The sequence below is a fragment of the Agelaius phoeniceus genome, chromosome 16, assembly GCF_051311805.1.
Source record: "Agelaius phoeniceus isolate bAgePho1 chromosome 16, bAgePho1.hap1, whole genome shotgun sequence".
NCBI lineage: Eukaryota > Metazoa > Chordata > Aves > Passeriformes > Icteridae > Agelaius > Agelaius phoeniceus.
This window is the reverse complement of record NC_135280.1, coordinates 8,147,419-8,174,826: the sequence shown is the minus strand read 5'-3', so window position 1 is coordinate 8,174,826 and position 27,408 is coordinate 8,147,419. Positions and strand designations below refer to the sequence as shown.

General features: G+C 39.2%; 1 protein-coding gene across 2 annotated transcripts in view; it reads right to left on the bottom strand.

The window, feature by feature from the left end:
- Nucleotides 1-27,408, bottom strand: part of SMG1 (SMG1 nonsense mediated mRNA decay associated PI3K related kinase) — a 62,386-nt gene extending 34,978 nt beyond the window's left edge. Inside the window, exons 1-19 of one of the 2 annotated variants that reach the window (XM_054643612.2) lie at nt 27,085-27,408; nt 18,066-18,229; nt 14,929-15,084; nt 12,271-12,407; nt 9,995-10,053; nt 9,089-9,302; nt 8,209-8,334; nt 8,042-8,114; nt 7,258-7,355; nt 5,609-5,782; nt 4,435-4,659; nt 4,222-4,323; nt 3,536-3,805; nt 2,858-2,988; nt 2,014-2,175; nt 1,437-1,555; nt 938-1,013; nt 754-855; nt 105-245 (exon numbers count right to left, since the gene is read on the bottom strand). In XM_054643612.2, the coding sequence (XP_054499587.2) occupies nt 105-245; nt 754-855; nt 938-1,013; nt 1,437-1,555; nt 2,014-2,175; nt 2,858-2,988; nt 3,536-3,805; nt 4,222-4,323; nt 4,435-4,659; nt 5,609-5,782; nt 7,258-7,355; nt 8,042-8,114; nt 8,209-8,334; nt 9,089-9,302; nt 9,995-10,053; nt 12,271-12,407; nt 14,929-15,084; nt 18,066-18,229; nt 27,085-27,173 (2,618 nt within the window). In that variant the 5' untranslated portion in view covers nt 27,174-27,408. The remainder of the gene's footprint in view (nt 1-104; nt 246-753; nt 856-937; nt 1,014-1,436; nt 1,556-2,013; nt 2,176-2,857; nt 2,989-3,535; nt 3,806-4,221; nt 4,324-4,434; nt 4,660-5,608; nt 5,783-7,257; nt 7,356-8,041; nt 8,115-8,208; nt 8,335-9,088; nt 9,303-9,994; nt 10,054-12,270; nt 12,408-14,928; nt 15,085-18,065; nt 18,230-27,084) is intronic. The other variant, XM_077186690.1, reaches the window with a different exon arrangement.

Sequence of the window (27,408 nt, the reverse complement as noted above, 5' to 3'; positions counted from 1 at the left end):
ACATAGTTTATAATGATAATTACAAATTGTAAACTAAATGTAACTTGGACTTGTTTCCTATAAATTCAACATTGATAGATTTCAGTTCTACAAGGAGTTCTTACCCAGTTCGGTGGAGGTTTCCATACAAAATAAAACTGATGACATCAGAGAAATCCTGTGGGTGGAATGTGTTACTTGGAGCTTTGCTCATGTGACTTCTTATGGCCAAAGAAATTTCTTGTATTTCAGTGTGGGTACGGTTACTGCAGGAAGAGAGGGAAAACAACCCATGCTGTAATGTACTTGAATAGACCAAAACAAGGTTTGTAAGAGTTACACACACACTATATCTATACAGGATGACTAGAAGTAATTACATGCTTTGGTATTAATAGCAAGTGCTTTCAGAGTTCAGGTCTTCAAGGCAAATTATAGGACATAATATTGCTGAAGCTCTGGACAACAGGGACCTCACAGATACTCAGTGTTTGCTTCAAGAAGTGATGCACAGCTTAGCAAATTTATTAATTACTTTGTGTACTACATACTGTTCTTAGACCAGTAAAAGCATAGGAGAGATAGCAAAACAATTAGAATCACAGAGGGTGGGATGAGACCTTTAAGATCATCAAGCCCAACCATCAACCCAGAACTACCATTGTAAACTCATGCTTTTTGATTTTGAACTAAGTCCACTGGCATTATTTTTCAGGTTGTGTCTCTGAAGAAACTAATCCATTATTTACACTGAAGCTGGTCTGAGCAACTCACCTCAACACCACATCCAAACGAATTGACTTGAGCAGTTTTCCAAAAGCTTGTCTCACACGAGCACCACTATGGACAAGCTGAACACGACACACATCAACACACCTGCAACACCAAAAAGGAAAGAGCTGTTAATATCCCCATCATCAGCAGAATTCTAATAACAGACAGAACTCTGTGCAAGTACCTCTGTAAAAGGTCATCTGGAAGGGAGGAAGACAGGGCATGGAGTTGAAGACAAATGTTCACATCTTCCAGAAGTGCTAAATTAAGGAGTTGAAAGGAGAAAAACAAGTTATTCTTGCTGGAATTAGGTAACTTCTGCACTGCTCTGCATTTGTTCCCATATTATTTACAGATTTTGGAATTGAATATATCACAGAACTGTTCCAGTGCTTTTGAGAAATGATTTGTGACTGGGAAATTGATCTACCAAAAATGTCAGTGATGTGTCAAATCTCTTAAGATTGCAATTTATTTTAAGAAAATTAATTGTTTAAGTAACAGGCAGGGATCCACTTTAAAAAAAATCATAAAAAGAGTCTAAGTTCTTGCACAATACTACCTTGAATCATCCTTAAAGCAAATGAAACAAGTACAATTGCTACTATCAGTGGGACAAGGCTATATAAGTACTTCATTTTGAAATGTAAAAGACAGTTAAGTAAAAATATGCAATATCTTACTGTTTGCTAAAAGTCCTTTGCAAAACTTATGAAAAGATGGGAGAGAAAATAACGGTGTGTATGTTTCTGACTTCTTCATCAGAAGAGCCACTTCCAAAGCCCATGTTGTAAGTAGTTTCCTTCAAAAACCAAAAGTTTAGTCACTCTACACAGTTACAGAAAGGTACTTTCAAACTACTTCACCTTGTACATCAGTATCACACCACAGCTCACACTTTTTAGACAAGTTATTCTTAACTTTAAAGATGTCCCCAGCTTTCACAGCATTTTGGTAATACGGGATGGCAACTATTGCAAAAGGATAATTTCAGTGAGCAAACCCTTTCTTTCAGTGAAGTTTGAAAGCTCTGTTTCTACTGGATAGATCTTAGGATGGTTTAAACTTCTCTAGTTTTCATATATTAAAAACAAGCAGCTACTTTTTTTCCACAATTTCGTTCACAGTGTATAAAAAACCCAACATTTGACAGGTTAAATTTACCCCAAGTTTTACAAATTCAAATTATTGTGGTTTCTGAATTAATGTATTCTACCGGACAGAAAAAAATTTCCCGATTTCTAAGAATATTTTCCTTACCTGGTATCTTGAGTAAGGTTATCCTTCTTAAGCAGTAGCCCCAAAAGGTTCAGTATGATTGAGAAATGTTTTTTTGTTGCTGTAGTTACGGTACTTATAACTGCTCCATCAAACAGAGAGGGAGAGGAAGAGCTGAGGCTACTGGATATGAAATGGTCGTGCCTGAAAAGGCAAGGAAAAACAAACTGTAAAGCTACCCCAAGATTAGAGATACTTCCCTGAAGTTCACAGGAGGAGAAAAAACATCAACAATTAGCAACAAAAGTTAAATGAACACATACACACACAAACCACACTCTGTCAAAACCCAAATATTTTGATCCCTAGCCTAGAAGAACAAAGCTACAATTTGCTATCAGTCCATGCAGGTCAGTAACCTGTTCTCAACTGCATCTGGTATCCAATGCTTAGTGAAAAATCACCACAGCTAAGAATGTAGAGTAACAGTTAAAATTATTCCCTTTAACAACAGTTTGTATTAATAAACTCTAAAATGTATTTACATCTGTTGTTTACATCTCATTACCTCTCCCAGATCTCTCATTAAGCAAAATAGTAAATAATCTTTCCTAATTTACTTTTAGCAGAGTTCTCCCTCAGTTATCTCTATTCAAACAAGATTTCTAATCTGCCTTTGAATAAAAGGCCAACTTTAAGCCAGGATATGCTTTCCTGGCCGAGATACAGCTTCCCAGCAATTAATGAAAGTAAAAATCAATTAAGGAAGTTTGGGCAAACATTTGATTGTAACAGCCTATTTCATTTCATCCCTCCAACAATATATTCTATTCACATCAGTCCATCCTAGTGCTCTTAAAATATGCTGAATTATCAAACCCCATACCTGGAGCAGTGTGAGTACAACGTGTAGAGCACTGCATACTGGACAGCAGGGAAGTGAACTGCTATGTCACCATGAACAATCATCAGGTTTTTACTCAGCAGTGCAAACACAGTTGGTGAAAGGGCCCACATCTATAAAACAATCACAGAAACATAAAAACTAGGACCTACTTTTAACTGTAATTTTCACACCATCAATTAATGTCTTTCCCTTTTTACTGACAGGAGATAATTTAACTCTATTGTTTTCTGACTGTAACTATTTTCTTTCCCATTTTTTAGAAGTTGGTTAAAAGTAGTTAATGTTTTTACATGCAAAGATCTGGAAAGTGCTTTCATATGGCTAATATACTACCAAAGGACATTTTACAGCTGCTCTTATCTGTCTTGAGTTTTAAAAGCAATTACTATGATGATCTTAGCATTAAACCCTTAATAACCCTGATAAGATGCTCTTTCCTAGAAACTGCTTTTCATTATGCAACAACTAGAAATACAATCCACCCACTGTTTCCCCTTAGTTTTAGCACTGGAAGTTTTAGAAAAACTTAGGAAGTTCAGTGACAAATATGATCATTTTAGTTATACATATGCACCCTACTGGTGTAATACATTAATTTTAAGTAACCAAGTATTTTTTACACTTATTGCATGAACTGTCTGTTGAGTTTTTACTCACCCCAATTAATGAGTTTTTAGCATTTCCAATAGTACTTAGAGCACTGAGATCAAATATAACAACAAACTTGGCATTATCCACATTGGATATAAGCTTCTTGAAAGAGTCATGCTGGATTTCAGAACAGGCCTCAGGAAGATGTAAACTATGGAGCAGACTATTTAAAGCACAGGTCATTTCTCCTAGAATCAACCTGTAAGCAGTCTCCAGAACAGGAATGTTCTTCAGGCTCAATACAGCTTGGTATACAGCAAGGGCTGCTGCAACGACCTTGAGAACATAATTACAGCAATAACTGATTAGAACAAATCATAAAATACACTAAGACTTTAAAATCACTCTTCTTTATCTATGAATAGCTTAGTGTGATACAGATACCTATCTTCAGTTTTCTATACCTCTTACTTACAGACTCTAGATCATCCACCTAACACACTGAGTATCAAAGCCAGATGAACTAAGGACTTCTCTACCTGGAATGATGGCAAACTTTCCAATTTCTTATCAAATCTAAATGCTAAAACAAAGAAGTAGCTATATCTGTCTTTTCAGAAGTTTCAGATATTCAGTTAGACTAAAACAACGTATTTAAGTTGAGCTTTACAGCTTAAGTTTTACAGCTTAATATATTCTAGGAAGTGCATGAAGGCTGTTGGGATATACCTGTAGAAGTTACTTCCTCTTACCTCTTTTTCCTTATGATAACGAAGAACAAGTAGTTTAGACTCTGGTATAAATAATTTCTCTACAAATGATGATGGTAGTTTTGTATTTATTTGTTCAACAATCTGGGGATAAAAACCAAAATAAGTAACTTCACCTGAATTCTTACTCATTATTAAAGATTAATCAAAATACTGTTTTTCTAGACCCTCACAAGAATAAAAACATGTACAAACCAGTGTCAACAGATTCAGGACCGAAATGACATAGTCAGTGCCACAAGTCTGACAATTTTCCATTTGATCTAATCCATAGGTGATGACCATGTCACAGTGTATGGTCATACTGGGATCCAGGCTGCCAAGTAAAACCCCAACACACTCATTGGCAGCTGTAAGCACAGCTTCAGAAAAGAACACTTGGTTTGCTGCAGTCACACATCTCATTACTCTGTACAGAACCTGCAAAATTAAAAACACAACTGAGTTAAACTCCATTAAAGAAAGATGCTAATTAATTGTCTTCACACCCATTTGATATCCTGTCCCCTGCTCTGCAGCTTGTTCAATTCTATTCTGAAAAATGTCATCTTGACATTACACTTCAGAAGTGTAAGAAAAAACAAACTTTCAACTGCTTGGTTACCAATTCAGTTAGAGATCTACAAAACCTAAATTCATGATTCACAGTTCTGTTCAGTTCCAACTAACATCACCAGAACTCCCCTTGAAAAAGACAGATGAGTTTTCTTGAGATTTTGTCACAAGAATCCCCTGCAGATTAAGGCAGAAGTTACATAACTGTCTTGTCTTCAACTGGGAAATCCATACACTTATTTACCCAAGAAGTTGTGTCTCTCACAAAATTCTGCAAGGGCATAAATTCCAGCTGGGCAGGTCATCCAGCAGCCACAAGAGTTTGAGTGCAAGCATTTTTATCTCCTCACCCATTACAGAACTGTATCAGCTACTTAGCATATTATATAATATTTATTCTGAGTTTACACCATCCTATACTATAGAGCTAGAAAAGTTTGCTATCAGATTTAATAGATGAAATTTCAACAGAAAGAAGAATCATCACATTTTATAAAGTCAAACTCATAAGTAGAATTCAAGTTTCTACAGCGGCATAGTTATCTGAATAAACAATAACAGTTTCAAGTTAAAATTAAGTTAAAATGTCTAAAAAATTAATTTCTGATACAATTTCCATGTGCCACTATTACCATCTATACTTTAATAAAATTATTGTAGAGTATTTCTTGGAAAAAAGTAAGATTTACTCAAAGCTGAGAATATACACATTCATGTGAGATTCATAAAACCTAAATCAGCTCAGTCAATGGCATTGCTGTATGGTGACAAAACATCTGAGCAACCAATAAATCCCAAGCAGTGAAGCTCTTACATCAGTTACATAAGCTTCTGTAATGGGTGGTCCCCTGATGGGGCTGAAGCGCTCGCCGATGCTCCTCACCACGGTGCTGAACACCCTCAGCAGGGCAGCCAGCTTGGGCAGCGACACCGACGGGGGAGGAATGTCCTCATCTACTGATTCCCCTGAAGCCACGTGGCTGAGGTCCTGCAGCACACAAGGTTTGTGTATCAGCACACATCATGAACTTACACATGGGTAAAATATCAGAATGTGAGATTGAAAATACTTCATCTCTTTTCCAGACATTAAACTGTACAATCTAATTACAGTTGTGTTTATCCAGTATCTCTTAACTACACACACAAAGGTGGAATATAGGCACACAGTGACAACGAGAAGTCACAGAGTAGCAATGAGTTTAGCCACTGAAACAAAGTACTCAGACTATATCTTGTAAATTAAACCTGAGGCTTATGAAGTTCCTGGTCTCTGGAACATGATCATCTGTATTGCTGCACTGTTACAACAGTTGTCTGCACACTTTTACCACTCTTCCAAAAAATTCCCATCCCCAAACTGGAGTGGAGATGTTTGACTGGCCATTCCTATCATACATGTGAACTACGTTGATCTGGAGACCAAGAGTTCACTAACAGCCTACTCCATGCCAGCTGGCACCAGTGCCTGGGAACATTCCCAGAAGTGCTGATCTCATTAGTGGAGCTGTAGCCTTGCTCTACCCCACTGTGAGATAAACACACTGGCTGGAAGCACCTCCTCCATGTTAGCACACGTTATCTTAAAACTCTTCCGTGACTAAGAATACACACATTGACCAGAGCAGCAGCCAGCCTGATAAGCAGTGATTTACTGCTCTGCCCTGAGAATCCTAAAGCTGCCCAGCAAAGGCCCTGCTGTACAGAGAATGGCACTGACCAAATTATTGATTCTGCTTTGAGTGACACAAATTATGCTTCAAGTACAGTTTTACCTACAGGACCTGCATATTAACATACACAATGTAGTATAATTGACCTGTAAGTACATATTCATGTAAGCACCTACACCTTAAAAGACAGCACTCCTCCCCCCCAACCCCAAAGCACTTCCTTTAATGACAGCATAAACTCTATGCCCTGTTAACTAAGCAAAGGTTACAAAGTCAAAATGAAGTATAATAAATGAATATAATCTCATTTTCCATCAGTTCCTGCTCCATTATTTCCTGCACAATGTAATCTGCTGCTTTACTTTAAAAAGACAGATTTATCATTAGTCTTTTGAAGCATTAAGATTTCCTCTCTCCCCCCAACAGTTACGAGTTCTGAAACACTCTGAGGTTGGACAATTAAATAAAGCATCAAGGAAAAATCATGAGCTGTCTTCACATCAGCTCTTAAAAAATAAAAGCATTCCTGTTTGGTCAATTGTTTATAGTGTTACTACAACACTATATTCTCAATCAACAATGGCTGAGGGCCTGGTTGTGATACTAATTAAATAGTTCATGAGTATTTGTGCAGTTGGTCATTGTACATGACTGAATTATACTCCATAATTTGGTCCTCTTTTCCCCAGGAAAGCCTACCAAAGTAATACAGGCACGAAAATCACAGCTGTGGGTTTATTAAGAAAACTGTAACAGTTAACTCTGGTATATACCATAAAGTCTTGTTTACCTCAGCATAAGCTTCCATATCTTCCAAAAACTGACCCAAAAGTGTGGTAGAAAAGGTTAGATCAGCCACCCAAAAGGGCTCCAAGCTCTGCAGCCATCCTGTACAAAAATACCAAGCCAATTAATACAGGGTGACATACAATCTTTAAATTTTAGTTGCATATTTCTGAGGGAAAAGTTGCTGAGCTAAGAGGTCATCTACATGAAAATACTAACGCTATATGTTTTTAAAAGAAATACAAATTGTATCTCTCTCTTCTGTCCTTTTGTAAAAATAATTTTAAGGTTCAGTTCTGCCCCATAGCAGTAAACACCAAGGATAGAATCTAGGACTATAACACAAGAAGCATAATAAACTTGCTGTGAGTAACTCCCAAGAAAACTGACAAAGCTACTGGAAAAACTCTCCTCATTTTTTAAATGCCAGTACAGGATCTTTATGAGAAAGATTCTCTAAAAGTACATAGGGAAAAAACATATCCTTTCACAGAGGATATACTAAGACCTATAAATTTATTAAAGATTGTTATAAAATTGCACACAACAACTGGTGTTTAAATGTACCCTGAATAAAGCATCCCATTTTTCCAGAATTAGCAAAAAATGGAAAATGCAAATTTACTAAAAAGCTAGGAACAAAGTATCTTGTTATGTAGCCAGAAACTTAATTTGGTTTTATGTCAGCTTGCATGTCAGAAGAACAAAACTGGTGGAAATAAACCCCAAACATCTGCAAGCCAGAGCAGGCTGTGAGACCCTCCATGAGCTCCTGTGGCCAAACTTACCAGAGACCTGTTGTGTCAAAGAAGGTTTCTGAGTATGATCTATGTGCCACCCAACCAGGATGTCCACTGTGTCCTGGAAAGCAATTGTGAAAACAGAGTCATTTCCCAATTTAATGCACCAACATTTCCATTGTAGAAAGAAAACACAAAGCACAAAGAAAGCTTACCCTAAAATTGGTGCTGAAAATGTGTGGGTAGCATCGAGACACCAAAAGGATGCACTTGACACACTTGCACAGTAACTCTGGTGTATCAACATTTTCTAGGATGGACTGCAGGCTGGTCATTACAAGCTGAAAAGTAAAGCAAAGCCACCAGATATTTCACATTAACATGAGAGAGAACACATTGCAACAAACTACTTTGATTCAGTCAACAAAACTCTTCTCCTTCTGCAGGGAACAAAATGTAAAAGGCATCACATACACTGCATGAAAATAATCACTTCAAAGGGGCATTTGCTTGATATATGGCAGAGCCAGGGAACACTTTTCTTTAGCTCTTTAGCCACAGAACAACTGTGTAATTTTAAGTCCTATTTCTCCTGCTGAAGCTTTCTGGCTCTGTAAAGTAACTATTAAATTGGAGCACAGACCTGGCCATAGCTGTTCTACACCCAAAATAAGAAACCCTAAAACTTGTACAAGGGGACATCATCTTGTCTGCACACATCCTACTCCTTCTCAGACCTACCCACCATTCCAGTTAGAAATTGTAAACAGCAGGTGGCACAAAACAATCAAAAGGTTGGGTTTTGTGTACCATTCCACATAAGTTTATCTTCTTGTCTCAACAAGATTCTTCTTGGATTTGCCATAAATACTAAAAAGTTGCATCAAAATATGTATGATCCTACAAAGACATGTCATTCTTTTCTAATTTAACCAGAACCAAATAATCCCATTCAAAAAGTTCCCTCCCAGTTGTAGTGATAATTACTTATTATGTCAATATAGCATTACTTACTGTTCATTCCAGTTCAAAAAGTTCATTCAAGCATTGCACTGAGAAAATCATTAATAATCATGTTTTAACTTGTAGTCTTACCTGCATTAAGGATGAAAATGCTTTCTTTTCTCCTACAGTCTCTAGTGCTTTGTAGGTTGCACACAAATAAAGAAGTTTAACTTCATCTTTTGTGGATGAACTGAATTTGCTAAAAATCCATTTAAAGATCTTCTCAGCCTCGTAGCTCAGAGAAGCACAAAGAAGGCCAAGACAGCAAGCTCCTTCCTGTCTCAATTCCTGAAGCAATTTGCTACTGCATTTTTGGAGAGAAAAAAAGAAACTTGGGATCTCCAGCCATGACAGCAAACAGAAGCATGAACAAAATTATAAAGCAAAAGAAAATATATGCAGAAATGAAGCTGCTTCTCTCCTACTTAATGGCAGCAGTGGCAAAGCTAAGATAAAATTCTAAGAAATATTATTTCTGTGGAGTAAATCAACTTGAATTAAAGTATGCAAATGTGCTGTTTCACTAGCAACACACCACCCAATAGAAATAGTTCTTAATATGCAGCTGACTCTGGGAAATAACACTGACCTAAGCACCTAAAAACCCACACAAACCTCAGCATCCTCTACATACATTCTTCATTGGATGTAAATGACTCAGCTTGTAAAAAAACTCATTTTGTTTTGGAAACTACACCACCACAGCATTGCACAGCTCCACCAGCTGAGTGAACACACCTGAGACAGACTCCACACCACCCACAGCATCAAAGCCACACTTGTGCCTTCACATTCTGGCCAAGGGAGGTGTGCTCTAGACAGCCCAACAGTACTGTTGATATACCTAAGAGCTTTACTCCCCCCTAATTTCATTCTGTTCCTGCAATGGGACACCCATGCAAAACTAGCAAATCAATTTCTCTCAAACTTTTCCCTCTCTATTTCAAACCTAATGCTGACATTATTTTTCCCCTTTAGAGCATTTTTTCAACTTACCTTTCATTGAGCACATCATGAATGGCAGTCAGGATATTATCCAGTTGTTTAACAAGTACCTGGAATATAAGATACATAAAAGGCATAAGCACAGTAATTGCCCAATGCTGCCTCCACAATAAGTCCTGCTTACACCCACATTAAACACAATACTCCCAGTTCTCCTTGCCAAGAAAATGCCATTATGCTTTCCATGGCCACTGCAGACTAGCATCAACTATATTAAGCAATACTGCAATATTATCCTAGATGTTATATTTGATATTTATTTACAGTAGCCATGAAAATACTGGCAGCCTGCTATCAAGATCTGTTCCAAGTTTAGTTCTTGCTGATAACATTACATCATCATGGAAGACACATCACACAGCTCATGAGTAGCATCTACTAAAGACCAAATCTCTAATATTAATAAATAAATTGTATCACTGGAAAATTTAATGGAACACATAATATAATCTGAAATATTAAAGTTTCTATTTAGGCAACCCTGCATTTCAGTGAAATGGAATACAATTTTGAAGATGAAGCATTATTGATGACCCAGTGCTTTTCAGTAAACATAACCAGAAAGACTTGTTTTCCTAACATGCACTGAACCCCTGCACTTTAGTGATCTGATTGAAAAATCACACATTGGCTGCAACTGTGTAACATATTAACAGGAAGTTTTCTTGACAAGTTAATAAAAAGGTTTATTCTGCTTTCTTCAGAAAGACATTCCTCTTTAACACAGTGCATGGTATCCAGTTTTTGTTTAAAGTTTTGAGCAACATCATGCTTTTGAGGGTGGAGGGACAGAGATCCACATGCTTGACCCCTCAGAACTCATAAGGGCATTTTGAAAATGTGTCTGGTACCTGCAAGACAGGCTAAAAAGGAAAAGACATCTCTATAATTTAGAAGCTAAAGCAGGACTCCATTAGATGACAAGAGACCACTGACTTCTACCACTTTACTTTGAACTCATATTTCAGCCCTGAAGATGAAAAGAACTCAGTTAAACTACACTAAATTGTGTCAAGACTACTGCTAGGTTAAACACTGTCCATTATGAAGTTTTGGCCTTGATATCACTTGACATCTGATCTTATTCTCATTAGTGAGCTCAGAGAAGCTTCTAGGTGACAAACTTCTAATATTCTGACCACTAACAAAGTTTGTCATCACTGACTTATACAACAGAATGACAATTTCAGTACATTCTGAGATAGCAATAAACCTAAATAAAATGCAGTTACAAAATAAAATTTTAAAATGGGGAAAACCTCATGGAGAACAATGGAAGTAACTCAAAATAACCACAGAATAACTGTGGAAAGCATTTGCTTCCTAAACCCTTGAAGTAACAAGAGGAAAGTTGAAGTGTTAACTAGGCTTGCACAAGGGCTTCTTACACCTAGGTGCACAGACCAGAATACTCCCCATATTCAAGTCTCATGTCCTCTGGAAAAGAGCACAATTATCACTGGTTAATTAACATCTAATGAGAAAATGAACCAGTTTCTTGTAAGTAAGGACAGACACAGATCCCACAGCTAAAGTATCAGAGCACTGCTTGCAAATGAGTGGCAGGATATTAAACCATCACTTCCTGCTTTTTCAGTACTTGGAGAACTCTTAAGCTTTCCAAAACAGTGGGGGAGATGTGTCAGACAATATGCTCTTCAATATTTCATTTCAAAATACGTAATATTAAAAATTTATACCCACAGTGGGATACTTCCCTTCCCATCCCCATATCCTTAAAAAACACTTGAGGACATTAGAGACTTCAGCAAACCACCAGAACTCCTAAAGATGTAATGAAAACAAAGATTAACTTAGTTCTCTTCCCACATACAGAGATGTTTAGTTAGAAAGCTGAGTAGCTCTAAGATGAGCTATTCACAAGAATAAATACCTGTTTATTTTTAATTTAAAATACAGAAGCAGTTCTTGAACAAGACAACAACACTTCCCCTTCCCTCTGTTTCCTTTTTGAGGGATCCAGAGGCTATTCCTAAGAGCAGTCAAAGAAAGCCACACACATGCCCATGTTAATTCCTACAGTTCAGGCATTCAGCAGTTTAGTTTAAGGCCATACATCCTAATAAAACATTTCCTGCATTATGGAAACAAGACAGACAATCCAGGAATACACTCTCCTTTCTAGTGGAATGAAATTCTCTGTATACAAGATAATCCTGCAGACATATCCCAATACTCAGATCTGAAAAAGACAATTTTATAAAACAAGAACCACCCAATGCCATGGAAAAGGAAGAATTGCTGACCAGTTTGTTTTCTGGTTGCTGAATGAATTCTTTCAGTTGCTTTACAGTAGCCAGTCTTCGGTCTCTGTCGTCTTCCCGAGTAATCCTCCGAAGAAGATTTGACAGTCGAGACTCGTCAGAATAAGACAACGGTCGCTCTGCAAAAAGCAATTCTTTATTTTCTCCTACAGCATTGATCAACTGCACTGTATTGTCCAATATGTCTATGAGTGGAATCAATAAGTCATAATAGTCATTTAAGAAAATAATTAAAAATCAATCCTGATTGGTTTTAAACTTTCATTAAAAGGAAGTTAAATGTAAAATCCAATTTAGCTACCAAAATATTTCATTTCTTCATGTGGACAGCCCAGTACGTGTTGAATGCATTCAGAACTAAGCAGAACTGTCTTACTTCTACACAAAAATCTGGACTTAGTTTCCTTCTACATAAATGGAACCAAAAAAAAATGGTGTGGGGTAAGATTAAACCAGACTTCTGGTTGAATAAACAAAAATAATTCAACAAATACTATTTTGAGAAAACCTTGAGGAAAAAAACAAGCTGCTTCCTGAAGCAAAGAACCAGATTTAAGTTCAGGCAACTACAAACAAACAGTATTTTCTCTCTGATAGGTAGCAGGGTTCTGCTTCAAACAGGAAAATAGACCTGCTCTTCATTGACTGAGGAACAGAAGCCCCCAGCATGAAGAGGGACCTGGCAGCTCACTTAAGCAGATCATGATGGGGAGAATGAACCTTCCTAAGGCAACACTTCATTAAACCTGGCCAACAGCACACAATACCAGAGAAGGTCACAATGCAGCTCACCTGCCCCAGGGACAAACTCCCTATGAATTCATACAAATAATTAATTGTCTTCATTTGAAAAAAGGAAACAAAATTTCTTTCAATAAGTTTAACATTAGATGTTTCATGGTGGTTCAAATCAGAGGATTCATGGAATATGATGAGGCATCCTGAGTCAACATGACTAATGAGAAAATCCAAGACATCTACAGAGCTTTCTGCTCTTCTCTGCTAGACATCAGTCATCTGATGTGACTAAAGCAGCTTTGTCTTTATTCACTTAATAGCTAATCTACACTGGCATTACCCCCCAAGAATGTCAGCTAATTGTTAAATCACAATTACAACTTTAAGAAAAAAAAAGAAGCAAAAAACACTAACCAAGAACATGAACGAAGCTACACTAATCAAAGCACTAGTTAACAAATACCTGTGCCATCCACTTTGTGGAAATTCAGCCAGGTCTCAGCCACATGCTAACTCACAGAAGACTATTTTTTAAATTGTTTAATGAATATACTAACAAGAAAATATCAAAGAACTTAAAACCCAAAATCTTGTTGCAGCATAATCCCATTGTATTATAAAGAAGATACAAAAAACCAAAATGACTTGCTGAAATCTACAACAAAGCCACATTCTAAAGGACAAACTCTTGAAATCTGACATTTCAAGGAGAGAAAACATGCAAGTCATAGGCAGCAACTTCATTTTAAGTATTAAAGAGATGCTCACATACCCAGAAAACAGTCGGAATTAACTATTATTTAGTACTGGCAGGAAGTTTTTTCATTTGAAGAGTGTTCTATTTCCTCTACATAAACATGAAAACACACTAAAAGGACTACATCATTTTAGACCAAGACACCAGAATGGGATTCTAAAGCCTGAGTTTAACCCATTCCTAAAATCACATTTTTGAAACAGTCATGTCACCACTTACACCTCAGCTCTTCCACTGCAAAGTACACTGAACATTGTTATTTCTCCTCTGAAATATTAATTCTTGAGAAGAAACAGCCTGTCCTCATGTTTTTAATGTGCCTGGCATAAAGCAGGCAGATTTTACCAGTGGCTCAACTACTACTTATACTAAGTGATGCAATAAGTGACAGTGCTTAGTCATAAAGTTTCTATTTTCATTCAAAAAATGCTTAGAATAACTTCTTTTTTGGTTTTTTTTAAACTATGACTCAAACCTCAAATAGTGGGAAGAGTGAAGCCTTCTTCCTCAAGAACACAAGCCCAGCATTCCTGCACCCTCTTGAAACTCCAAATTTGTTCTTGCTGCATCTCCCCAGACCTTGCCCACATTCTTAGGATACTTCCAGCTCCTCCCTGGCCTCTGTTCCTCAGCAAGAGGGAGCAGGAGCAGTGGCAGGCTCAGGAGGACACAGTGACAGGACGTGGTCACTGCCTGTCCTGCAGCCCAGGGAGAACAGGAACAGCTGAGCTGCTCCCAGCCATTGCTGCTCTTCCCACACTGGGGCTCGTTCATTACAACTTTTTACTCAGGCATCCATTTGCAACAATTCCAAAGCAAGTTCTCCTCCTTAGAGATGTCTCTGCCAAATCTGGCTAACCTGAGCAAGGGTTCAAAAGCCATCTAAAGGAAATTGAAAGATTAACAGCCTAAGCCAGGTGGTTGAGAGATCTGCCAAACCTATGGAGGAAGCCTCAGCACAAGGAACAGTAAAACAAGACAAAAAACGAGCAAAACAAGTTTCTATCAACACCATCTAATCACGTATCACAAAAAATAAAATCCATACAGACTGCATAAGCACAGTGAACTTCTTTTCGTATTCTGAACACAAGAAATATTGCCAAAAGACACATCCTCCTCCTGAAAATCAGCACTGTCCTTACCCTGTGATTTCCTCATGTCTTTTGTGGCTAAAGCACGATTCCCATGCGGAACACTGGTAAAATCAGGATTGGTCACATTGTTAACTCTCAGCTCTTGCCCCAACGACTTCCGACCATAAGTATTTTCCCCAGATCCTCCATTGACACTGTAGCCACCTGTGGACAAACCAATGTGACATTAAAACAGGCTCTCAGACCACATATTCACCAGGGTGCTGACTTGTGAGTTATTCAATTCATATGCAAATTTGCAGCTCTATCCTCCACCACCTCCTTTAGCTTCCTTCTTCACTTCCACATGCATCAAGGTTTTGTTATATCCTGTAAATTTCCAGGTCACAGATTAAGAATCTCGTCTTTTTTTTTTTTTTTTTTTTGGTACATGAAAAAAACCCTCGATTGTCATAAAGTTTAATATCAATTTTGTTGCATTTCATGTTTTCTTATTATTACTTTGACTTGAAAGGCTTTGTAAAATACAAGGTCAAACTGCTAGTACACATGGCTAGATATTTTCACTGACTTGCTCCTTTATGTACATGAAATCTCCATTCTGTTTTTCCTATGAATCCACCACACAAGCTAAGTAAAATGGCCAAAAAAAAGAAAGTTTTTGAAAAGACAAACATGATCTGCTTGCACAGATTGAACAACTCTCCTTAAACATAAAGGTCAACATTTTCACTAATACTGCTATCATCCTCAATTAGGGAGTCTACATTGTACATTCTCCCACTTAAGATACATCTTTGGTAACAACAGAAAATGAAAATAAAAGCATCATTTTGAGTAATTCAATTGACCTTACTCCTAGATGCACAAGAATAAACACACTCAAATGCTGAGACTGGAAATTTTCCAGCCTGCCACACCACTTTGAGGGCAGGTTCTTCCCCTCAATACTGTAGAGAAGTGAAACTGTCCTCTGAGCCTGCCCAATCCTTCACTCCATGTATTAGAGCTCACCTCCAAGGAACACTTCTGAAGTGCCTTCCTTCTCCAAGACAGGGAAGAATCAACTAATAAAATTAAACCCAGAACAGTAAAAAACATGCAAGATTTCTTTCAGAAAAGATATTTCCACAAGTCCACCTGCTTCAATGTATAAAAGAAGGTCTGGGGAAAAGGAGAGGTGGCTCCCCATAAGAAGCTGCCTACTGAGACTAAAGAATTGATAAAAAAGTAGAGTTCAAAACATTGAGGTGAACCTAGACCTCAGTAGATTTAACAAATGTTTCTTTAAGGCAAAATATTTGATAAAAAGCAGATATTAACTACCAGTATACATCTGTGCATTCCTGTACCCATGGGGCTACCCTACCATTACAGAAAACCCTGTGCAAAGTCTTACTTGTAATTGGTTAACTACAATTACAGTAAAGACAGTTTTTATCTATTTAGATTTACAACATTATTTTTTACAGCTCAGTTTTTAAACAGAAACTAGCAAGTGTGCCACTTTTACATTATTTTGTCAGAACAAACCACACTGTCCTATGAAGGAAGTAACTTCTAGCAGCAATTAATGCATTTGAGCCTAAACATAAGAGTCACATCCTTAGAGGTTTTCAAACCTGAAAAACTTCCAAAAATTGTAAATTTGTAAGTGATTTTTATTATTAACACCAGAAAATGGGGGGAGGCGGGTAGGGGGCGTATGGAAGCCAGGACAGAAAATCTCCAATGAAAATTCCATGCTGGCAGACTCCAAGAGATGAACTGAAAAATCTTAGTAAACAAAGAAACTATTCTCCATCTTTAAGCTTACAAATTTCTCCACTAATAAAAACTAACTAGATACACCTGGAACTTGGTTTTATAGTGAGAATATCCTAATCACTTCTTCTCAAGTCACACCTGAACAAAACAGCACCAAGTGCTGAGCTAGCAGAGACATGCCCTGCAAGATACAGCACTGGAGGGAGAACCAGGTACATTTTTCTTCTCAAATGGCACTTTCCCAGCAACTTCACAAACTACCTTTCTGAATTTCTCCAAAACTTACTATTTCACTGCACTGCCAGTACATTCTTCAAATACCAGCACCCTTCAAATTAGAAGAACAACCTCCTCTGCCAGTCTGTGTTAAACACAGTACAACATTCCACATTAGCAGACAGACAAATACACTCACCTCCTAAGCAGTTTCTCTACTGAAGTAAAACAAATCTTAAGGTTCTCAAACTATGCAGATAAACATGCTTCATGCTTCTCCCACCTACTAACACTACCTTCTACTTATAAAAAAATTAATTTGCATCCAGCTGTAATTTCCCCTAAGATACAGCAATTATTCACAGTCAGTTACAGGCCAGACAACTGGGGGGAGTTCAAATACTTTTTAGGGTCCTGAACAAAAACTCCCACACTACTATTCCTGTGAGATTTTCTCTTGAGTCTGGCCTGCCTGAGGATTTACATAGTCAAAAAGTGACTCTGCAAGTAAGAAATCCTCCAATTTGATATCTGTATTTGGCAATTAAAGAAAGAAAAAAAAATCAGAATACAGACTTTTCATAATTACAGAAAAGATGTGATTCTGACTGTTTAGTTATTTCCTAGAGATAGTATTCACATCCTAAGGATAAAAAAAAACCAAAACCAGTAAAAATGTATGAATCACACATCACATGATTTACATGAAGTCAGACTGAGGTACATGAAAGTAGAAACTGACATTAATTATAAGAATATAGAACTGATTGCTGAATAAAGATTCCAGTTTGGTGCAGAAAAGCTACAACAGGCAATAGATCAGCCTTGTAGCCCATTTAATCCAATACCAGAAGTACTGGAGACTATTCAGGAAGAAATTACAGCCTGAAGACCAGACACATCCAGAATATCATTCTTCAGGAAAAAGTACTAATTCTGTGAACACATCAAGCCTTCTCTTGCATTCTTCTCCTAACACAACTGCACGTTTTTCTCAGTATTCACAACAACCACAGTATTTCTTTGATCCCTGACACATCTCCCAAAACACTGATACTGTGGCAATGAGACAAATCAGTTCACTGCCTGTTTTGGAGGGAGGGGAAAAAAACAAAACAAAACAAGACTTTCTCCACCATTTCAGTTTCCTGCCTTTCCCTGCTCGTCCCCTCACAATCACACATGAAACACAATCTGGGTACCTTTTTCTTCATTCTGTATGTCAGTGTGGACTCTGATATCATCGTGTCTTTGCCGAGACACCACAGCTGAATTTGAGGGTTGTAATCCATAGGAGGCAGAACTGCCCCGATCTCTGGATGAAGAATATTTTAAATTGTCCTGGTCAGCTGATGCACTGTCAGTTCTACAAAGAGAAAAATATTTTTTTTATGTAGGGATATAACAGGAGTGGGATTCACATTCACTTATAAATGCAACATATTTAAATGACAATCCCAAATGTATTTCACTATGTCAAAAAAGTTGTTTGTCTAACCTGTTGCTTAAAAAGTGACCTTAAATTCACATTGGGACAGGAATTGACTAATGATCACAGCAACATGCAAAGGAAATCCATTCTAGTGTGCCAGTGCCTTTTCTTATGACCTTCTCAAGTCTCTTTCCAGTTGCATGTCTATACAAGGCAAACATTACTTCCCAGAGGTGACAAATAAAACACAACTAGGTCCAGGTATGTATCACAGCTGGATGAGACAGTGCCTACCATTTGTGAAAGTCATCACTAATCTACAGATGAACATTTCTGTAATATGCCATGGGCCTTACTCAGCAACATAAACCCTCTTATTAGATGGAAGAATGTGACTGATGATCAGGACAAAAATCACAGCTGAAGTTTTTACAAAATAAAAAAGGAAAGAAGCCGACTTTACTGTGAAAAACTGAAAGGTAAATTAAGAGCTGTGATCCTTAAGTGTAAATGTCTGCAGATAAAAGGCAACTTAAAAAAAAAATCTGCATTATGTTTGAACCACTCTCATATCAGAAAACTGATATAGACCAGACTAAACTTTTAAGGGAAAAGATTAAAATTATGAAATCAACTCTTCTCCCTGGACACACTAAGTGGTTTAATTTTTAAACATACAGGACTTAAATAATAAACATGTGTGCATGAGACTTCAGAACATAAACTCAACCAATCACTTTAAATGCACTCTTAGAAGCAATGATGGGAGGATGATATTAAAACAAATAAAGCCATACCCATCCAAAGGGAGAGTCAGCAGAATTTCACTCAACTCCAGTGTATTTAGAATTAGACTATTCAGATTATTTACAGCAAGCTTTCCCTAAAGATCTACTATTTTTACTTAAAGTTTTGGATAGTTCATTTGATTATTTAACAAAAAAGCAGGACAGATCACTCATGTAAATTAACTACAATTTGTGTAAGGATAAACACCACATGTCCTTAAAGAAAATTTCTTTCATTTTTCCTTTTCAAGACAACACTGTGATTAGAACTGGTAGACAAATTCAGGAAAAAGGGAAATACATCTCAAGGCCAAAAGGGAAAAACAGAGGTAAACTTTTTGATAAGCAGTTGTTACTTAAATGGTACTAAAGGTTTGCTACTGTCCAACACAGCTCAGCCTCAGAACAACTGCAAGAGGAATACCATGAGCACTGACACTTGCAAAACCAACTGGAATTAAAGCACACATTTTATTCTCCTGAGAATGTTAAAAGACATTATATTATCAGTTTGGAACAATAAGAAAACTGTGCTTTTTCCATGTTGTCACAGTGCAAGTTGGTATTATATTTGCTTGGCAGGTATTATTCCCTTTTGCACTGTAAGCAAGCTCATTTTTAGACATACACAGTAAGACACTTTTTCTCACTCAGTATTCACTGTGCCATCACATCTGCTGCTTTGTTGGGCACTTGCTTGGACTATTTGAAAAATAGGCTCTATTGCCTCTACTCTAGAGGCAAAGCCTTAGTAAAAGTCTTTATTCCTTACAGTTAACTAGGATTGTAAAAATCTTTATTCAATTGTTCCATCATCATTCACCCAAGCTATGCTGAACAGGAAAGTTCTGCACTTCACAGGTTATGAACTTTAATTGTGACCAAAAATCATGTGCAAATTTCCAGACATACAGAGACCCCAGATCTTCTCCCTGCCCTAAAACCTCCCAGTTCACTTTGAGCAATTACATTAGCTTTTTAATGAAACAGCCTGACAAATTTTCGGCTGGCAAATTTAAGTACTGATGGCTTCTTACATTTACCTTCCCAAAGGGCATCGCTTTTTTAAGGCAATGTGCTGTAAACTGAATCATCTCTAATTGTCAACCATTAACACCGAAATTCCTACGTCTGTAGAAAAGCTGATTAAATGTACAATTTTTAACACTGTTCTGTGCATCCCTATCAACTGAAGGACTACACATGTTCTCAGCTAACCCCACTTCCCACAGGACAGCCTTTGAACGCTTTGTAAAATTTTCCATTGTGGTAAAAAACATGAGCCTATTGTTTCCCCAGGAAAACCCACACACTCACTTCATTCTGGCTTCTGGAACAGCCAACTGCAAGCCAACCTGCTCACACTTTATCACCAACTAAAAGGTGAGTCCAATTTTAGTAAAAAATATGTAATTGTTCTCCTATATATCAATTTAAGAGACAATAATGCCCACCTGACAACACTGTTCCCACTACAATAAATGCGTAGCTTCAATAGGATAGAAACTCCTGGCTATCTTTATGAGGCAGAGACAAAAATCATCCTAGAAAGATGCTGGTGTTCTGTGACCCAACTGACTGCCATGGCCTGTACTGCCTGGAAAGAGGATTTCCAATGGGAAGGAGCTTGCAAGGAGAGGCAGAGCAGAGGACTGATGGACCTGTGCATTTCCAGCTGCCCAGGCACTCACCACTCCTCAGTGGGAAGGCAACTCCAGAGCTGTTCTGTGGGCTCCTGCAACACCACTCTGGGAACGTGTGGCAAGGGCTCATCAAGAGCTGGGGCTGTGACCCAGCACCTGTCACCTGGCCCTGTGCTCCAGACACCCGGGTGACACAGGGCACTGCTGTGCACACCCACTGCATGCACAGGCAGACACACTCCATTTCCAAATCCATTGCTCAAAGACACCACTTTTCATGTCAGGAATGTGGTTACTATTTTGAAAGACAGCCCCTCACAACTCAGGCAGGCAGTCTTGTTCAGGTACTTGCCAAAGTCTTAAAAATAATTACTTTTTCTGCCTCCCTCCAGCCATTCCACCAGGCAATGGGCAGGACTGTAGTGCTGGTCACCTCAGCCCATGCCTGCACTTCAGGAGGGCCCAGTTCTGCTCACATGGTGATATTTACACTGAAATTGCACCAAGCAGATGGCAGCCTACACGACAGACCTAATGCTCAGCATTATCCTATGTAACAACAAATTTAAGTTAAATACATTGACATTGCCACACACCTAACAAACATCATATATTGACAGAGTCTCAATGTACAATGTTAGCAACAGATAAGCGAAAGCATAAATACAAATGCTATATTAGATGAAATCAAAATGGGAAACTGCAAGGATGAACATGACTATGATCACCATATACTGTAGCTTCCAAAGTTTATTTGGCACTTTATGAGAGACTACACTGCATTACTTCTACCTGAAAAGCTCACTGATGGAGAGTAAACAAGGTACTTCAAGAGCTCACATGAGAGTTTTCATCTGTGTCTGGTTCTGGTGGAAGATCACCCATCACCACCAAGTGCCTGCAGACGCTGTTTTAGCAATATCTTTAAACAGAAGATACTGCATTCAATTTCTGCAGGGTGATTTTAAACCTGCCTTTGTCCAACAGGAAAAGAAAATAGTTCACCCACATAAATAAGCAGAAATAGCCACTAGTGTGTCCTCCCTCTCCAAAAAGGCTGCTTATTTTTTTCCACTGGCATACAAAAGGAAACAGACTTTAAGTCTACTATCTCATTTCATCAGAAGTATAAATATGATTTCACTTACCAATTTGTCTGACTGAAGAGAGCACAGCTAAGAGCAACTACTTTAACTTATCCAGAAAAAAAGAAAAATAGATCAAAAATGTGTTATTTTTGTTATATGGGCACCTTAAGAATTTTGTCCAAGAAACTTGCTACAATCTAGTGTATACTGTTCACTATGTGTAGCTTTTTCAGAACAACCCTGCCATATGGACATTATTTTGAGACAAAAATCACTTAATTATTCTATTAGATTTTATTTCCAAATACAGAACCTACATGAAAGATTTACTCCAAGGCAACTCTACTGAGAGAGCTCTATTATTACCCAAGTCAGTTGATTCTACTTGCTTACTTGCTCTATTTGCCAAGTTTATTTGAAGTAATGTCGATAAATTCTTCATTACTGAAATTCTTTATCAGTAAGATATTTAAAACTTTAAAGAGTCACTGTATTCACCCAAATTAACAGCTTCCCACCAAGTTTCTGACTGTTCTGCCACTGGCATGCAGAGCTTCCTTTTGCCATGATCTTCACTTGGTCCACCCTGCCAAGCCAGAGCCTGGCTGAGCTCACCCCAAAGCCTACTTCTGCTTCTTCTGTGCTGAGAAAATACAAGTGGCTGTGGTTTCTATTCATGAAATAACTAATTAACGATCTTCCTACTGCAGTTCTGCCATCTCCATTGCTGGACATCTACCTGCCATCACAGCAGCATTTCAAATCACCTCTGATTCTGGGTCACTCCCTTCTTAGACAGTAATTTCTCACCAATTTCATTCTGTTCCACACTGGGCATTATGAGAAGGGAATGTCAGGGAAAGGTAACACATATACACATCCTCTTCTTTTTCCACAGGTGTATTCCAACAGACATTTTGGGGTACAGGATGTTGAACTAGCTAAACCCTTGGTCTGATTTAGTATGGCTGTTCTTGAATGGAAAACAATCCACACTCCAAGTTTCTTCTGCTTCCCATTGACACACTTTCATCTTCTTTAATCTTTCTCACATCTCATTCTCCTCTGTCTTCACATTAAAAACAAAGGTTCTTACATTACAAATTTCAGCTCCTCCATTTTACCAAAACCCAAAAATGGCTTGGGAAGGTGTGAGATCAAAGAGTTATCATAATACTTAACACAAATGTAAAAGGAGATCAACTGCAACTCCAGAACTGAACCCATTCCTGTTCAGCATCTCCCACATGCAGTCCACTGAATCTCTTCCCAAGGCTTCCATTGATGTTTCACAATGGCACCTTACAACTGATCCTGCATCTCATTCTTTCAGCTGCCTTAACATCACTGACTACTTTTCTCTCTCCCTTCCTATCTCAATCTTTGCTCTCCTCTCTCTCAGCTACCCCTGAAGGGACAGAAGTCACATCCACTTTCACCCTACATGACTCTACACCCATTCTTAGGTAATCACAGCAACATCCTCAAACACCTCTATGTTGCCAACTTTCAGGTCTCTCACCTATGCAAACTACAGTTTCAGCCTATTTCTAACAAAGTTTTACAGGTACTTTGTTGTATATGCAAGCACAGAAGAAACAGTCTCTGTCTCAACTTTCCTTCTACACAGCACCTGCTACCATCACCTGCCTGTCATTCACTGCCTGGATGCAGCACTATGATCAGACAATTTCCACAGTGAGTGCTTGCTTTTTGTAAAGGACATGCCTCTGCCCCTCACAGCCATGTGAAAAGCACTGCTCTGAGCAGCACTTTCCTGGGCCATTTGGTCTAATGAGTTTCTTTGCTCCCTGCCAGTATCTCCCAACCTGTCTGAATTAAATACAGGGTACTTACTTGTCCTCAGTTACAAACTTCCAGCCAATATGCTGGAAGGGCTGCTTAGGCCACAATCTACCTGCAAGGAGACCATATTTTACTGGCTTGTCTTGTTGGGTGTACACCCATGAGGACCAGGCAGTAACTTGATTTGGCAAGCAGGATGCTAACAGAAATTAGTAACTTGTAACACTGACTTATGCTGTAGGAGAAGGACACATGCCATTTTCATTATTTCAGTACTAAAACCTAATAGGACACTTCTGGCAGTTTGCTCGGATGTGACAGATGTTGTTTTACACTTTTCCACATCCTCCCCTGCTAGCCTACATTTATGGTAGGTGAGGGAGAGAGAGAGGTCCTGTTAATTAAAATCTTACCTTCCTTTTCACACTTTCACCTAAGAATGCCATGGTGCACCCTGCACTTGCTAACCTGCACTCACACTCCTGCATTTTCTCCCAAAGAGCAGTACTGCTTGTTTCAGTACATAATGAGCCCTCAGCACTCTAACAACTGAACTCTGTTCACACACAAGGCCTGAACACTGAAATTATTTTATTTTTTTCCCCAAGAGTTGTAACAGGGAAAATGCAGTGAGATCTGCTGAACAAAGAGAAAAGAAAGAAAGAAGCCAAGGTCTAGACAGCTGCAAAGATTAGGAGAAGGGGGAACAAGATCTTATCAATCCTTCTCAAGAAATCCTTCACTGTTCTCTGTCACATCCATCCAACATCTGTCTACAAAGTTTTTGTGTTGCTCTTAACTGAGTCTGGTACAAGCAGTGCACAAAGCAATATGCCCCTATACATCAGGACAACTTCTTCCTCTGTAGCACACAGGCAGCTCTATCTGCACACAAACTGTTGGAAAACCAGTCCATGTGCTTCTGATGTATGACTGCATCCACACACACACATACAAAAAAAATCTCATTTTCATTAAAAACTACTTCTCCTTTAAAAAAGCTCTGCGCTCCAACTTTCAGTTTCACACTCTTTTCACCACAAGCCCCAGTGCTGATCAGCATTCCTAAAAACTGAGAGGAAATCTGGACCTACTAATGAAAATCAATCTAGTCACTTTTACACACACAAAAAAGTGCATTTGAAAACAATCCATCTGATGATACACCCATGTATGAGCAGTTCCTTTTCTTGCCCTTAGGAACTTGAAACAACTACAATTATTACAGCTTTCAGTACTTGGGCCACCACTTCCTTCACCTCTTCCACACCCTGCAAGAAAGCATTTACCAGCAGTATCACCTGAAGTAAATGAAACAAACAGCCAGCAGAAAGGGGAAAGAAAGAATATGTGGGTATATTTGTGTTGTGGAGTTTGTCCAAGATCATATTTCAAATTATGAAAGCAACACAGACTGTCAGTTTTATATAACAGATCTCCTTTCAACCATGCATGTGAATCACTTTTAAAAATTAGTTAACACCAAATAGACAGACTGATTCAATCTCTGCACTGTTCTTAAATTCATAGTGTAGACTCAGGTTTCCCATCACCAATCTTTCTGAGATGTAAAACAATGGAGTGCTGCACGTAGATGAAAATGTGCTGTGTTCGGGATTGTGTGAACGTTTCTGATTCCTGGTATCCCCCACCAGAATTAAAAAAAAAAAAAAAAAAAGATAATATTTGAAGGAAATGATACAGTTAAATTCTGAGAAGTGTCAGGACCAGAGTAGAGGTGTTGGCCATTTCTTAGCAGAAGCTCTTGATCACACAGTGTGATGGAAACACAACAAGGCCCTATCCATGCTGAGGCTCCCTTAGGCTGCCACACTTGCCCTGGTGCTCTCACTTTTCCCAGCTTTGGCTCTGCTGTGGCTTTGTGGCAATTTGTGACAATCATTTTAGCAGCCCAGGTCACACAGGTGTACTTGAGAGCTAAGGAGGCACCAAACTACAGGGAACACACCAAAGCCACACATGGAGGTAACTTCTTAAACCAGCCTTTTCACCAGGCAAAGCATTTCTGTAACTACACTCTTACTGTCACCCTTAACTCTACTGAACCCTCTGTAGGCAATACTACATTGGATAAAATCAGCTTCCTAACCCTCAGAAGATGTATTTTTTAGATAAAAAGATAGAACTCATGACAAGTTCATACATCCAACCAAAATGCATTTATAGAAATCATCCACTGCAAAGACACATCAATATCTTCCAGGTGGAAAGGTCACAAGTTAGGGTCCAGAATTGCAGAGTGCAGCCCAGAAAACTGAAGAAGTAGGTAAGGAGTAAGAGATCAGTCTTCTTAATTCTCTCCCCAAAAAAATCTAGATGCTCTAAAAAAATGTCACCAATAATGTTCATAAGTTCTTAAGTGAAGAAAAAATAGTAAATTATGCGACCAAGTATTTCAATCACAGAAGAAATTAGAATTTAAATAACCATGTCCCATACACCATTAAGAATTGAACAGCCTCTAGCACTGGCCCTAGAGGCTGGGCTGTTAGCTGTTCAAGCAAAAGGAAAGCTTCTTTCACAGTAAATGCTGAAGTGACCTTCCCATTCACCCAATTTTTCTAGTCCAAACTACATGAGACTGGGACCATCACGTGTCAATATATTCCCAAGCATGTGCCACTCTGTTCTCTACTGGAAAGTTTGTAAGTAGGGTCCCATGTTGTGTTAAACTTTCAAAAACTCTAAAAAAAGCCTCAAATCCACATATTTTTCTAAAAACCTAAGAAACACCAAATTTATTTAGGATTTCTATATGACAATTTTGACACTGAAAACAGCAATACTGAGCAGTAGAGCAAATACATTGGCATGAGATAGATTAGAAATAATTAAGACCTGAAACACACTCTCTACATCTAACTAAATCAGTGAACAGATTTTGAATTTTACTATAACGTGCCAGGTGTAAAACACACCTAAAGCCTTACAACACATTTTAAGTAGGCTGGGTTGAGAGCTTATATAGATCAACTATTCTCCCCTGATTGTTTAAAAAAAAAAATCCAAAATAAACCTATGTAGTACCATGTTAACCCTCAAAAATCTACGAGTACTCCTGCAGCCTCAGCTCTTCCCTGGCTGTGTTCCAGCTGAAAAACAGGCTGAAAATACGGGACCCGAGCCCACCCCCGCTCCCCGCCCCGCGGCCGCCAGGGAGGGACGCGCTGCTCGCAGGCACACACCGGCCACCGGCCGCACACGTTACAGGCCGCGGGAGCTCCCACCCCGCCGGGCGCTGACACCCCGGCCCCGTCCCGCCTCCGGCAGACGCGGCCCCGTCCCGCCGCCTGGGCCCGCCCGCCCTCCCGCGCTAGGCCCGGCCGCCAGGAAGTGGCTCCGCCGCCGCCCCGCTCCCCCAGGCCCGGCGGTGGGGCCCGGCCGAGCCGCCCGCCCCGCTCTCGCAGCCCCGAGCCCGCGCCCCCGGCCCCAGCCCTGCCCACCTGGGTTGCCAGTCATTCCAGCCCCGCGGGTGGTAGTGCTGCCTGCTGCCGGTGCCGCTCAGCCGAGACCCCGGGGCTCTGCGGCTCATTACCTTGCCCGAGACGGCATGGCCGGCCGGGCAGCGGCGCGGGACAGGGCGGAGGAGCAGCAGGAGCAGGAGGACGCGGGGGGAGAGGCGCGGGCGGCGGCTCCTCACTCGCGCTCCGCGGGCGGTGCTGCTGTCTCACAGCGCAGGGAGGGGACGCGGCCGCCGCGGCTGCTCCGGCTGCTGCCCGGGCGCGCAGCACGCCGGGATGGCGGACATGAGCCGCCCGCCCCTCCGC